The following is a 15142-nucleotide window of genomic DNA, read 5'->3' on the forward strand; positions in this document are numbered from 1 at the left end:
CCTCGTATAAGTAGAATTATACAGTATTTGTTTTTTTGTGTCTGGCTTATTTCACTTAGCACAATGTCCTCAAGGTTCATCCATGCTGTGGCATGTGTCAGAATTTCCTTCCTTTATAAAGGCTGGATAATATTCCATTATATGTATATAGTATTATACATTTTGTTTATCCATTCATCCATCATTGCTGGACACTTGGGTTGCTCCCACCTCTTGGCTATTGTGAATCATGCTTCTATGAATGTAAGTGCGCAAATATCTCTTTGAGATCTTGCTTTCAATTCTTTTGGATATATACCCAGAAGTAGGATTTAATGAGCTTTTTAAAAAGTGTTTAACCAATGAATTCACCTGTAACAGCAGAAGTGGTATTAGGTAGCCACTCTGTGGGCTTAGTTGAGCTGAGTAGTCTTGAGGCCAGGATTTTCTTTACTTTACCAACCTCCTGGAGGTTTAGCAATTTCACTCCTGTCCCCTGAGCCTTTCCTCTACACAGACAGGAGGGGCCTTAACAGGCTTGTGAACCTGCTGCTCCCAGCCTGCTCCTGCCTGCATTGATTCGGCACATTTCTATAGCTCCCTGAAGGAAGAGACGCTGCAGCAGCATTTAATTAGAGGCCAAGAACATGCTTTCCGAGGGACACGACTTATTTCTCAGCCAGCTGTTACCAGTTGCTCCCTAGCAACATGCAGCACTCACGTCTGATTGCTTCTCTCCAGACAAGGTGGGTGGCCGGCCCACCTGCTGTCACAGCCTGGGGTGGGGGTGAGCGGGGGTGGTCCCTGGGTCTAGGGCTGGCTCTCCAGGGGAAGTGAGTGATCTGAACCTGTTATTCCTGCAAAGCCAGATATGGTGCTAAAGCTCCTGACCTGCCTACTCCACCCCACTCCTTCAAGTTCATGATGAGAGCAGAAAGAATGTCACCAGCTATAATACAGACAGAACAACATGGTCCAAAAAAGTCTGCTGGGATTGTGAAGTGCAGCTGGGAGACTTTAGGGGAAGAGAGAGATCTTGCCCCACAGTAGGCGGAGCCTACCTTTCAGGAAGGACTTGGTGGGTGTTGGAGGCCCTGGGGGCACCCTGTCCCAGGCAAGGGGAAAAGGAAAGCCTCGTTCCTGGTGGCTCCAACTGCTCTGGGTTTCCAGGGGCTTTGGAAAGGGGAGTGGGGACAGAGATGTCAGCAGCAGCCACAGCCCCGAATCTGAACTTGCCACTCCTTAAGGGGTGTGAGAGATGGCTGCTCAGGAACCAGACTCTGGGCCCCAGTTCTTCCCAAATGCTTCTGCAGAGGCTGCAAACTGGACGCTTTGAGATGAGATGCTGCTCAGTGACATGCCTTTTAGGTGTATGTGGTGTTTTTACAGATTTGAAGGTGTATAAAATATCCTGCATTTTCACATTGCCGTCAGGAGGCCCGCAGTCCCACGGTTGGGGCCGTCTTAGACTGGGCGTGTGTGCCTCCGGCTTGCATAACCCACCTCACCGATCCATTGGCCTGTTTGCTGTGTGACCCCTGCACCCTTCTGTATCCTCAGCAGTGTGAGGGAGGCTGCTTCTGCAGGGGTCCTCTTGTATTTACTCATTAATTCTTTTCACAAACATTTCTTGAGCTTCTGAGCATCGCAGCCTGAGCTAGGCACTGGGCTGAAAGGACAGTAAGCCATGGTCTTTGCAGACCTGAGTTGACAGACCAGATGGGGAGGCAGAGAAAGAAGCTCTGAGAGCAGGTGAGGATTCACTGAGAACAGGTGAGAGATGGGTGCATAGGAGCCAGGGGAGCAGACACCTGGGCACCTGACCTAGGCTGGTGGGGTCCAGGAGGGCTTCTGGCAGAGCTGTGGCCTAAGCTGAATTCTGAAGGATGAGAGGGGTTAGCCTGGTGAGAAGAGGGGAGAGGAGGGGAAATGGAAGAGAAGTGGACCCCAGCCAGAGGCATTGACCACTCCCTGCGGGAGGGAGTCCAGTGAGTGGCTGGGACTTTGGTCTCCAGAATTCTCATTCCACACCTTCTCAGTCTATGACGCTAGAGCATCACCTCTCTGAGCCCGTTTTCTCACATATAAAAAGGCGTGATAATACTGACTTTCGAGGGTTGTTGTGAGGATGAAATTAGAGACTGCACATCTGGACCCCCTTTGCTGTGTAGTTGGTGCCCAGTACCCATGGCAGAAAGCGCTCGTCAAGTGCCAGGCTAGGCAGCCCCTCTCCCAGGGAGCACACACCCTCTCCCCAGGTTTGGGTGGGCACAAGTGAGTGTTTGAAGGGTTAATCTGGCATTTTCAAATCATTCTACCCGTGGTGAGAAAGGACTAGCTTTTCCGTTTCTAGAGAGGCCGTGGGGGATGGCAGCCCTCAGTCCTGGCTTCCCTTCCAGCTGCTGCTTATGGAGGAAGTGAAAATAGGAAGCCACCCCCTCCCAGTTCCCCCACTGCGCAGGCAAAGGCCAGCTCATCTCAGCCTGCAGACACCTACCAGGTATGTGTTTTCTTTTGTGCGAGGCACAACACAGCAGGACGCCTGCTCGGGTGGGTGTGGAGGAAGGCCGGGGAAGAGCATGTCCTCTGCACACCTTCTCTAGAAAATAGAGCAGAGAGACTGGGCTCGGGCCACCTGGTGCTGCAGGGATCCCAGGACGGAAGGCAGTCGTGCGCTGCAGCATCACCGCGGTGAGGCATCACCGAGTCAGAGGCCATGCAATTCAGAAACGCCCAACAGTTTCAGGTTCGAGGCCTCCATTCACCCTTACATTGCCTTTCGTGGGCTGTCCCCCGCAGTTCTGCTTTTCAGACCATCGAGTGCCATTGTCATTTGTTTGCTTCCCCCAGCATTGGAACCTCTTTCTGGGTCTGTGGGATTCTATATTTTCTGAGTTCTAATAGGGAGCAAAGACCAGCTCCCACTACAGGGGCCTCACAGCTGAGGCTCTGCCGGTTGGCCCACCCGTGGCAGACTTCCTACTCTGCTGGACAGGAGGGGTACATGGAGAGACCCTTTCCTAGGGCAGTGGCCCCCAAATACTGATATTTTAGTATAAAACTGTGTTTTCTAAATCCAGTTCACATCTGGAAACAGCATACAATTAGTGGGATTCTGCCGCTGGAGTAATGAGGATTAGGCGGCATGATTCCCAGGTTATGGACTAGGCAACCAACTAGAGAACAAGAATAAGGGAGTCACTGACAGAGCCAGAATTAGCGTGCAGGCCTTTCCACTAGATTCTGAAGGTCCTCATAGATTTCAGGATGCTTTCTGAAGAGGGTTATAAAGGTGCTTCTTTAGCTTTCCTTATCAAGTGCAGACAGATGGAGTTGAAGGCTCTGTTTGAGTTAAAGGAGAGGTCTGCTGTCGGGGTGCCTTCTGGAGGGTCCAAGGGAATGCAGGGGTCTAAAAAGAGCTAGTTGGGACTTCCCTGGTGGTGCAGTGGTTTAGACTCGGAGCTCCCAATGCAAGGGGCCTGGGTTCGATCCCTGGTCAGGGAACTAGATCCCACATGCATGCCACAACTAAGACCCAGCACAACCAAATAAATAAGTAAATAAATATAAAAAAAATAAAATAAAGAGCTAACATTTCTCGGGCACCTGAGTCAGGCACTGTGTAAAATTCTTTATCTATGTTGACTTACTGACTCAGCTCAGCTCTCTGAAATGCTTTGTCCCCATCTTATAGATAAGGATTCAGGCACAGAGAGACTAAGTAACTTGCCAAAGGTCACAAAGCTGGAGCCAGAATTCAAATGGACTTCAGAGTCTGCAGCTCAGCCCCCTGCACCCTCCGCATATGGTAAGGGGCCCTGGGGAAGGGCGTGGGATAGTTGAGGGCAGATGGCATATCTGGGACTCACTGCTGGCAGTCGGCCGGCCCCATCCGAGCCACAGAACCAAGCCAGGGGGATGGGAGGGGTGGTGCTGTGAGCGATAAGGGCCGTCTTGAGGACACCTGAGCATCTCTGGCCAGGGAGGGCGGGTGGCAGATGGGCAGCCGTGGAGCCCAGCCCCGACCAGCTGTTGTTTGCAGAGGAGGGCAAGTGCGTGGTGACAGCTGGATTAGGTGTGCCCAGCAACCTCAGTGACCACCGGGTGGAGATGCACAGTGGGCCCTTTTGGCTGCCCCTTCCAACACCTCCGAGCCCGGGGAGCTTAGTGCTTGCTAATCTGTGTCCCCATGGCAGCAGGAGGTGACAGGGCCATCGCTAAGGCCGTGGAATCTTCCACCTCTTGATGGCCAGGGAGCTTTTCCAAAGGTTCAGAGAACCTCCTCCCTTCTAGAAAGTGAGGTGTAAAACTAAGATGATGGGCCCAGTGTCTGTCTGTAACTGGTGAGTGGTATCTCTCCTGTCCTACTCAGTCCGCCTCTTGTCCACGTCCTCTGTATCTGCTTTGATTTGGGCCTGCTGGTTTCATTGGTTTTGTCTGCCCTTCTGTCTGTTTCTTGCCTCATTTCACAAAGGATTTGAAGCAGCTCTCAAAAATACATTGAAAGTAATAGGACAATGAAATATATATTTGAGTAGCTTGGGGCCAGAGGACTATATGGTAAGCCACTGGAGGAGTGTATGGAATGCTGTGATTCCTTAGTGACCCCTTTCCAGAATATTGCTTCTGGAACCATTCTAATCTGTCTTATACTTTAAAACTTAGAATGATATTTTGGGAATATTTTCTTTTTCATTTACATAGGCAGTTGATTCATTCAATAAATATTTATTAAGTACCTTTTTTTTTTTTTTTTTTTGCGGTACGTGGGCCTCTCACTGTTGTGGCCTCTCCCATTGCGGAGCACAGGCTCCGGACGTGCAGACCCAGCGGCCATGGCTCACGGGCCCAGCCGCTCCGCGGCATGTGGGATCCCCCCAGACCGGGGCACGAACCCGCGTCCCCCACCCCGGCAGGCGGACTCCCAACCACTGCTCCACCAGGGAAGCCCTATTAAGTACCTATTTAAAAAAAGAAGAAGAAAAACATCCCCACTGTTTTCATTTCTAAATTCTTTTGTCACATTCTGGGGACATCAGTATGGTGTCCTTTCAGAATCAGACACTGGCTAATGTTTTGAATTCTAGATAACACTCCAGAATCCACTCCTATATATCATTTTAGTTGTTCGTCTTGTTGGTAATCCAGAGTCTTCTCCTTATCGTTTTGGACCATTTCTCCAGGAATGTTCTAGAAAACCATTTTTAAAAAATTACATTTTCTAATGCTCGTCAACATTCTCATGGCATTATCTGGAACATGGCTGAGTTTGCAGCTGGGTATCAGCTTCCCTGCAGTATGGGCCAGTCAGGGCAGCCTGGGTGACTGATGTTGGAGATGAGGTCCTCACTCCAGCCACTGGCTTAGGCTCCTTCATTCGGTGAGATTTACAGGTGTTTACTGAGCACTTTCTTAGGCCCTGGGCACTGCAAATCCACAAGTCCCTGCCTTCATGGAGTTCCGTTCTAGTAGACAAGACAGAACATAAACTAGGAAACTGATAAACAAGTGACATCTGGTTTATATTTTAAACACATCCCTCTGGCTGCTACGTGGAAAATGGGCTGTGCTCAGGGGAAGGGGTGGTAGGAAACAGGGAGGTCACTTAGGAGGCCAAGGCAACAAGCCAGACAAGACAGTAGACATGTGTAGCAGTAGACATGGTGAGAGGTGGTCAGACAGGGACATATTTTGGAGGTAGGGCCAGCTGGACCAGCTAATGAGTTCCCCGTAGAGGTAAGACAAAGGAATCCAGGATGCATCCAAAGTTTTTTGGCCGGAACTGGGTAAGTGGTTTCATTAGCTACCTTACGTTAGACTGGGAGAGGGAAAGGGTTTCTGGGGAGAGGATAAGAATCAAGAGTTTTATTTTGGCCATACTAAGTCAAGATGTCATGTCAGTAAAGAGATCTGTAAACTTCTAGTGATCAGTCAGCACTTCAGTGAATCTGGACCGGGTGTGCTGGAGCAGAGGGATGGTCCCAAGGAACAGGCTGCCCAGTGCCGCACTGCCTGTGATCAGGGCAGACCTGGACTCCCCTGGAACACCCCCCCGCCCGCCCCCGCACAAGGCAGCTTGCTCTAGGTTTATACATTCATTCATGCATTTGACACATTCAACACGTGTTTATTGAGTGCTCTACTGGCTATTTTCCATTTGCCCCTCAAAAGCACATGCTTTTGGTGTGATCTAAATGGACAACATGTTCTTTTCTGGTGTTCCATTTAGTGTTCTGCTTTTGAAGAAACATGAAAGCCAGCTGAGTGAATGGGTCTGTTTATAAAAGATAGCTAATAAGGCCCACGGAGCTGGGCTCCTATAATCCGGGGCTGGTGGGAGGACATGTGAACTTGGAACCCTTTTTTTTTTTTTTTTTTTTTTTTTTTTTTGCGGTACGCGGACCTCTCACTGTTGCGGCCTCTCCCTTTGCGGAGCACAGGCTCTGGACGCGCAGGCTCAGCGGCCATGGCCCACGGGCCCAGCCGCTCCGCGGCATGTGGGATCGTCCCAGACCGGGGCACAAACCCGTGTCCCCTGCATCGGCAGGCGGACTCTCAACCACTGCGCCACCAGGGAAGCCCTTGGAACCCTTTTATCCTGTGTCTCTGCTCCTCGGGCCACCACCTTCATCTCCTCCCGATGCTGTCATGCCTCTGATTAGAGCCCTGCTCAGGATCCTTAGGGGCCCCCCAAATTCCCTTGCAGGGCCTTCCCAGTCTGGCCTCAGCCCCTTGTCAGTCCTTTCCCTCAGCATTCCAAGCCCGACCCTGCCCCCACTCTGCCCATGATGACCCTCGCATGGCTCAGGAGGACTGTTTACAGAGCATGCCACCCAGCCTGGCCTTCCAGCAGTGGTTCCACTGCTCCTCGCCCACCCATGACGCCCTCACCCTGTCACTGGGGCAGAGGCCCAGCTCGGCAACTGCAGCCCCCTGCGCCTTCCTTCCTTAGTCCACTTCTGGGATGAGCACCTTGCCCCACTGTGCTCCTAAAGTGCTCGTCTGTTGAGGAGCGGAAACCCTTATCCAAGCAGGAAGCACTGCTGGCTTGTGCCTGGGGAGCGGGACAAATCCTTTAGTCACCAGGCATGGAGAAGGCGGGAGGCTGTGTCCCCACGGCCCACCGGGCTCTGTGCCCAGTAGGAGATGGCTCACTGATCCTGGAGGCCCCGAGTGTGTCTGACTCATCTTTGCGCCTCCCACGCACCTGGCCCAGGCCCTGCTTACGCAGGATTTACGGTAAAGGGGCTTCTTCCTGCTGCCCTGGAACTTCCACTAACGGCCCAGCTGAGGAGCACAGATGCTCAGTACCCTCACAAACTAAAGCTGTGCTCTTCAGCACGTCTGGGGTGGGAATACTGCAAAGGCATTACCTGGAACTTGTCAGAAATGCAGACTCTCAGGCCTCACCCAAGACCCACCGAATCAGAACCTGTATTTTAACAAGGATCCCCAAGGATTTCACGTGCTCAGTTGAGGATGAGAAGGGCTGATAAATAGAAGGGCTAGTCATATCCATGCGGGACTTAAAAGATGGCAAGACGAATCTAACAATCGCCACCCCATCCAGGCGAGGGAAGAGATTCGGAATTTGAAAAGGTGTCCGGTGCCAGTCAGGTTCACAGTTGCAGGAAACAGAAACCACTTTGGCTGTTTTAGGTAGAAGAGGATTTGTTACTGGAAATTCAGTGTTTACAACACTGTTGGAAGGGCCCAGAACACCCCTGCAGACCCTCTAGAGAGCTGCTGCCTCTGCCCCATCAGGAAGGCAGGGCTTCAGGAGTGATTGAGGCTGTGGGCGACCCCAGACCACTGCCTCTCTTTGACCCAGAGATGGGGACGCCGCCGCGGCCACTGCCGCCACCACCTCTCCACACTGACGAAAAACCCAACATCTCCCCAGCCAAAGCAGCGGGGAGGCCATGGTCCCTGCCTCTCTTCTTCCTTCCAAATCTAGTGCAAGCACAACTAATTCGCAGGACTGCTTTGTACAGCCAGGACTGCTTGGCCCTGGTTTGAAGTCAAGTGATGGGGGAAGAGCTTGCAGAGTTTGGGGCCCCTACCAGAAGGGGAGGGTGGTGTCTCATGCCCTGGCTGGGAGCGTACTGAGTTGCAGAAAACCAGAACCTGCTCCATGCCACCTCTAAGGCAGGGTTCAAGAGAGTTCTTGGGAGCAAAACATTGATGGTATCTCACAGGTAGTGGGGAGGGCATATACATGAAGACGGAGGGCGGTGCCTGCTTCCAGCTGGGAGAAGCCTGGAGCGGGGAGGCTGGCAGAGTGGGGCAAAGGGAGATGGGGCAGCAGCTGGGTAGGCCATGCTGCTGGCGTTTGGTGGGGCAGGGATAAGTGGGGCGTCCCCAAGGTCCCTGTGGCTCAGGGGGGACTGTGCAGGGAGCTGGCCTTGAGCCAGCATTGCCGGTACCCCACTCACCTAACGGGGCTCAGGGCTCCCCGCCGCAGCACCCTGGGTGGGGTGGGCCACAGGGCCAGGAGCTGAGATGGGTGGGGAGGCGTCAGCCCGAGTGCATGTGCTTCTTGCTAAAGGGGTCACGTGCGAGTTCTCCGGGGAGCAGACTTGAGACGCTTGTGTGGGGTTGTTTATTAGGGAGTGGCCCAGGAGCAGCACTATGAAAGGGAGGGGAGGAGGCAGGGTGGGCAGAGGGAAGCCGAGCTGTGCTGCAGGCCTAAACCGACCCAAAGGTGCCTGTCAGAGCTGGCCAGGCCCTATGCCCGGGCCGCCATCAGCCATCGGTGGACCTGCCGTTGGAAGGATAACAGCTCTCTGTGACTGTCCCTGGGGCTGACAGCAGCTGGGCAACAGGCCCTTCCTTTGCGGGGGTGTCTGGGCAGCCATCTCCATGTCCACCACAGAAGGCCCGGGGCAGAGGTCTCTGCGTGGGTGGTGGGCTGGGGACTGGTTCCAGAGATCCCACCACGGGCCCACACGAGAGCCAGCCTGTCAAGACGAAGGTGTGACGGCCGGTGTTGGCCAAGAGAGCCCCACAGAGAGCAGGACGACTTTGCCCTTCCCCCCTCATTCCATCCTCCCTCATCTGTTCCTGGAGGAGTGAAGACGGGGTCTACAGAGGGGCGAGGGGAGAAGCTGCGAAAGGTCCGAGATCACAGTTTTCTAATAGATTTGACTGGACTTTTAGATCCCTGGAAGGGAGTTGAACTATCAAAATGAGACTTATTCTTCAAACTAAAAGAAGGCCATGGACTCTTCCTGAGATGGCGGTTCAGGGGTACAGAAAAGGAGCTCTGACATAGTTGATGCGAGGCAGAGATGGGAGAAAAATAAAGTTGTACCCTGATAGTCCAAATTCAGCCTGTTTGCTGAATTTGGCCATCACTGAGGGGCTGCACAGAGCTGGCGATGTCCTTGGTGGGGCACAGGAAGGGGGTGGGCCTGTACTCTTTGCTTATTGCATCCAAGAGGCTCTGGAGCCTGTGTGGTGACCCAGTTTTCTGCCTTGTCTGAGCGACATGTGCTCTGATTATAGGGGTGTGAGGGCCCTAAATGACTGCAAAGTACTTTTCAATCAGACAGAAAATAGGTAAGAAATGCATTTCCATTAATGCCCCAATTATCTTGGTCCCAACAGGACAAAAACCTGTGCTATGCCGGCTCCTAAGGATGTGTCGTCAGGATCCCGACTGTCCTCTCCCAGAGGCAGCTTGCGCTCCGCTCGCACACCTGAGGGGCTAGAGAGGGGTCCTAACGATGGCTGAGGCTCATCCCTCCCTTCAGAGGCCTGGGTGCAAGGCCCAGGAAGGGAGCCCTGTCGGTCCCTCAGAGGCAGGGCCACCGGCCCAGGGTGTCCGTGTGAAGTGGGAACTGCTGCAGCCCTACCAGTCCCTTTTGTTAGACACGCCCTGTGGCAGCTCTGGGGTTTCTCGGCCCCCTTTAACCCAGAGAGCAATTTTGTCTCATAAACCGCTCTTGAATGGGCCCTGCGCAGCAGTCCTGACTGTCTGTTCTCTGTCAGACTCTCATCTCTCATCTCATCTCCAGGGGAGAACCTGTTCCTTGCCTCTACCAGCTTCTGGTGGCTCCGGTAGGTCTTTGGCTTGTGGCTGCATCACTCGTCTCTGCCGACGTGGTCACATGGCCTTCTCCTCCTCTGTGCAGTTACATCTCCTGCTGCCTCCATTTCTTAAGGGTACATGTGATCTCATTTAGGGTCCACCCAGGTAATCCAGGATAATCTCCCCATTTTTATATCCTTAACTTGATCACATCTGCAAAGACCCTGTTTCCAAATAAAGTGACACATACAGATTCCAGGGTTAGGATCTGTTATCTCTGGGGGCTGTTATTCAGCCTGCTACAGCCTCCCTTCCTCCCTCACATTATGTTCTAAACTGCTGGTAGTTTACGGCACAGACTGTCATTTTTGCCCCCTGCCCTTTGTCCATGCGTGCATCCTCTCTGCTGGAAACTACCCCCCTCACCCCTCATCCCCCGCATTTGCCTCCTAATGCTTACTCTTATTTTGAGCTCAGGTCACCTCCTCCAGGAAGTGTTCCTTGATACCTCTTCTCATCACACACATCCCTGTTCTGTGGTAGCACCTGCGGGATTACAATGGATTTTTTCTGAATTTGTCTCCCCCACCAGCCTCGAAGCTGCTGAGGGCAGCTACCAGGTTCTAGACATATTTTATCTGAGTATGGATAGATTTTCGAGGAAGGAGGGATGGAAGAAAGGTTCTTGAAGGATCGATTCTGGAATCATTTGGCTTTTAAATTTAATTTAATTTTTGGCTGCAAATTTGTAACAATCTGGCTTAATCTACAATTGAGTGGGTTTAAGGGAGTAGGAGGATGGGTGGTTGGCTCCATCAGAACCTTCTCTGATTAAAATCACAGGAAAGAAAGCTTTGGGAATAGTAATAATAATAATGGCAGCAAAATGGGCTTGCATCTGCATCCACCACCGTTCTCAGCCAGAACCCCACAGACTGGAGCCCGAGGGAGCAGTGTGGGGAGAGCGCAGAGGCATCCTTCATGAGCACCAGCTGTGTACAAGCGGGTACACAGCTGTCTGGGCGAATGCTCCTAACAGTCCCGTGGAGGTGGAGTAGCTGAGCGTCAGACTGACGCCTAGCCGGGGTCCCAACCTGGGCTGGGTGTCTCCAAAGCCCCGGCCCTCCCCACTGCAAGCAGGCAGGGGGAATGGAGCCCTGGGGAGAGCACACGGGGAGAAGAATGAAGGGCATTTCCGTGGCATCCAGTCAGGCCTGTGCCGCAGCCCTGAGGGTCACCCCCAGTGTGGGCTAGTGCATCCGAACCCACGCTGTCCTCCCAGCCACAAAGGAGCTGTGGGTTCCTGGGTGCCAGAGCTACAGCCCACTCAACCGCTTCTTGGTCCTGAGGGGGAAACTGAGGTCCATCTGGGGAACGGGAGTGTGGCTGACAGGCTGCTGAGTCTGTGCTCAAGCTGGGTTGAGACAACAGGTGTCCTGCCAGCCAGGGCCTCCTGTGACACCACACTGCCCCTCAGTTGACATTTCCTTTCCGTTCAAGGGGATTACGCAAATCCAAGGTGGTTAAGCTGCCACAGGGCACTATGGAAACGGGGCGCTGTGCTCTGTCTGCCCCTTCCTTCCAGCCAAGCAACAATGACACTGAGGCCAACTTTTCTGGCCAGACTTGTTAGGCTGAATCGCAGAGCATGTGTACAATTTAATTTGAACCTGGGCGGGCAGAGGGGAGAAGCCAGATTGATTACCAGAACAAATTTCAGAGCCAAGTCAGAAGTCCTCCCCCAAATACTGGGCCAGCTGCAGCGCTGGGGGGTGTTACAGATCTGTGTGTGTCAAAATGTCTATTGAAAAAATGTGATCTGCCCACTTGAGATAATTTATATAGTGCCTGACTCTGCAGCTTCTACGCATTTCTTATAAACCAGTTTTTTATTTCTATTTTTATTTTAATTGATTCATTAATTAACCTGAATAAGCAACAGCATGGACAACTGACCCTTGAACAACACAGGCTTGATTTGCGAGGGTCCACTTCTATGTGGATTTTTTTCACTAAATCCGTTCAGTACTACGACACCCAAGGTTGAATCCGGGGATGCGGAACCATGGATACGGAGGGTCACTGTGAAGTTATACATGGATTTGCACTGCATGCAGGGTGGGCGCCCCTAACCCTGGCGTTGTTCAAGGGTCAGCTGTACATGGCACCCTCTTCTGAAGGTGGAAAAGGTAAAAAATCTTCTTTCTGCCTGTTACCCAGTCACTGAGTTTCTCTCCCTGGAGGGAATGCTCCCATTTGGGGTATGTCTTTCCAGATAGTCAGTGCATCCACATTTATGTACACATATCCTGTCCTTTTCTACAGCAGTTCATGACTGTACTCCGCACTGTCTTGCCTGTCCCGCCCCCAACCCCCGTTTTTCACTTAGCAATATATCTTGGCTTGTTTCAGGGCTAACATTCCATTATCCGGATGGGCTGTAATTTCCTTGGCTAGTGCCCTGTTGATGGACATTTAGGTTCCAATCTTCTTCCGTTACTCGCCATGCCTCAGTGAGTATATACCTCTGCCTACTCCCACCCCCATGAGAGCCTATCTCCGCTGCGCTGTCCGATACAGTAGCCACCAGCCACATGCTGTACTTACATTTCAGTGAATTTGAACTAGATAAAACAGAACTGCCAATTCCTCAGTCATGGTCCTGCTCGCCACATCGCAAGTGCTGGAGAGTCCCGCGGGGCTGGTGGCTGCTGTGCTGACCATGCAGCTCCAGGGCACGTCCATGAGCAGGGACAGCGCTGCTCCATGTGGGAAATTCCTAGAAGGGAACTGTGAAGGTCTGTACATCGCAAGTGGTGAACGATATTGCCAGATCTCCCTCTGAAGAGGCTCTAGCTATTTACATTTGAGAGCACTTTTATTTCAGAACAATTTATGGGATATTGGGGAAAAAAAGAAAGGTTCCCCGTGTACCAACTGCAAGGACGTTCTGTTTCCGTTGTCAATGCCACGTTGCTGGAGTTGGACGCTGCTGTTCCTGCCTGTCACTGGAGCCCCACTCTGGCTGTCTCCCCCTGAGGCCTGGCCTCCGGCTGCCTTGCTGAGGCCTCTTCCCTCCCGCCTCCTTCAGGTCCAGGGTCCTTCACACCCCGACTCACAGCTGCCATGTCTCAAGGGAGACAGCCCATCTTCTCATCCACCCCTGTTGCCATGACACAGCCTCTACGGAAGACTAGGCATCCTGACTCTCTTCCACCCTCCTTCCCTTCGGTGAACGGGGACCTCCACATTGCCAAATCCATGGCCATTGCCCAGTCCTCACCTTGCTTGACCTGCCAGCTGACCTCTCAGCCGCACCGTGCACCCCAACTGTTCCCTTCTTCTGAAGTGCTTGGCCCTTTGGCTTCTGAGACGCCACACCTGCTGTCTCTCTGATTGCTGCATCCCTGCCTCTTTGCAGCCTTGCCCTCCTTGCAGCATTTAACACTGGGTCGTCTTATTTTCCTCATTCTCTGCTTTTTTCCTGGGAGAGCTCATCCCCACTGTGGCTTGGATTAGCATCATTTAGGGAGTGATGGTCATGCTTTTTTTTTTTTTTTTTTTTTTTGCGGTACACGGGCCTCTCACTGTTGCGGCCTCTCCCGTTGTGGAGCACAGGCTCCGGACGCACAGGCTTAGCGGCCATGGCTCACGGGCCCAGCCACTCCGCGGCACGTGGGATCTTCCCGGACCGGGGCACGAACCCGTGTCCCCTGCATCGGCAGGCGACTCCCAACCACTGCGCCACCAGGGAAGCCCATGGTCATGCATTTTAATTCCCATTTCCTTGATTACTTGTAAGAAGGGTCATCTTTTCATGGCTTCCGGCCATCTGTATTCTTTATGAAAGCAGCTTAGAAGCAGAGCAGACACTGGACACAGGTTCCAGTCCAGACCACAGCCATGGCAGGTCCCTGTCCTTGCCCCCTCCAGGCCCTCCCCGGCCTCATCTCTCTCCACATCCTCTCAGCATCTGTGAAGTCACCACGCCGGACACCCCCAACCCAGCCCACAGCCTGCATTCTCCTCCAGGACTCTCATCACCCCGCTCCTTCTGTGGTCCCCAGAGCTTGACTCCACTGAGAAGAGACAGTCTCTCATCACCACACTCCTCCCCATTCCTCCCCAACTCTGCACATCTCACCCCAGCGCCCAGGGATGCGGGTCAGCATGCGGCCAGTGCCTCATCTCCCTTCTGGGACATCGTTCTGCTACCTCCTCCCAACAGTCCTTCTCTTTTGAAGTTCGTGCTGTTACTCCCCTCTTCCTAAACCCATATGCTTCCTGTACTCTGGCTGCTCTGTGTTGTTTGGGGACTTTGATTCTCCCAGACTTTTCTGTCCCCTGCCCTGATGTCCACTTTGGGATTTCAGCATCAAGATTGACAGCTTTCTTTGTCCACATCTCATAGTTTCTTGACTTAAACCTCAGTGACTCTTTCTACTCTATTTTAGATGCCTACACACCTACCTTCATCGCCTGCAAATGAGCTTGACTGCAGCCTTCTACACGCCCACCTCCCTTTCTCCATCACATCTTGTGTGGCCACATGTTTTTTGCCTCCTTCCTTTTCTCCCAATCCTTTGGTAAGATTTTACCACCATTCGTCTTCCTATCATGACCCACCACACCAACTAAGCCATATCCGGTAACCTGGGGCAATGCTGCTTTGCCAGTTTCCAATCCTAAAGATACCTGGTGATCCTGCTGGGATGAACTGAGGGGATCATCCTTTCACTCAAACACCAATAACATTCATGCCTCGTATGGAACTTCCTTCTGACTAATTCAGCCATGTGCCTGTCCACTTTCTTGGTCTGTGAGCTCCAGGACAGGAATGACAGTGCCATATCTGTTCTCCCTGTGCTTAGCCTGTGTTTGTGCAATAGCCCACGTTTGTTCACTTTGGTTGAATAGACTTTTCTGCTTTGGTAGTGACCACTCCATCACTGTGGGCTGATAATACTCAGATTTAAAAAGCAATGTATCTATCCAGGGTAGGAAAAAATGACTAGAAAGAAAGAATAAAGGAGTCCGGGGGAAGGCATATATGCATTAAATGCCTTTTAATTTAATATGCATTAAAAAAAATGGACATATGAGAGTCAGGTTGCAGGCAGAGGCGATTGC

At 52.3% G+C, this 15142-nt stretch overlaps 1 protein-coding gene across 2 annotated transcripts in view; it reads left to right on the forward strand.

Moving 5' to 3' along the window:
• Positions 1–15142, forward strand: part of DET1 (DET1 partner of COP1 E3 ubiquitin ligase) — a 56371-nt gene that overhangs the window by 33892 nt on the left and 7337 nt on the right. The window contains exon 6 of one of the 2 annotated variants that reach the window (XM_029237492.1): positions 2379–2446. The exons of the other annotated variant lie outside the window; for it this stretch is intronic. Coding sequence (XP_029093325.1) covers positions 2379–2400 — 22 coding nt within the window. The 3' untranslated portion in view covers positions 2401–2446. Of the gene's footprint in view, positions 1–2378; positions 2447–15142 lie in introns of those variants that run through there. 2 annotated transcript variants of the gene reach the window in all.

This window comes from Monodon monoceros, unplaced genomic scaffold, assembly GCF_005190385.1.
Source record: "Monodon monoceros isolate NGI ecotype Baffin Bay Population unplaced genomic scaffold, NGI_Narwhal_1 Super_Scaffold_21, whole genome shotgun sequence".
NCBI classification, from domain to species: Eukaryota; Metazoa; Chordata; class Mammalia; order Artiodactyla; family Monodontidae; genus Monodon; species Monodon monoceros.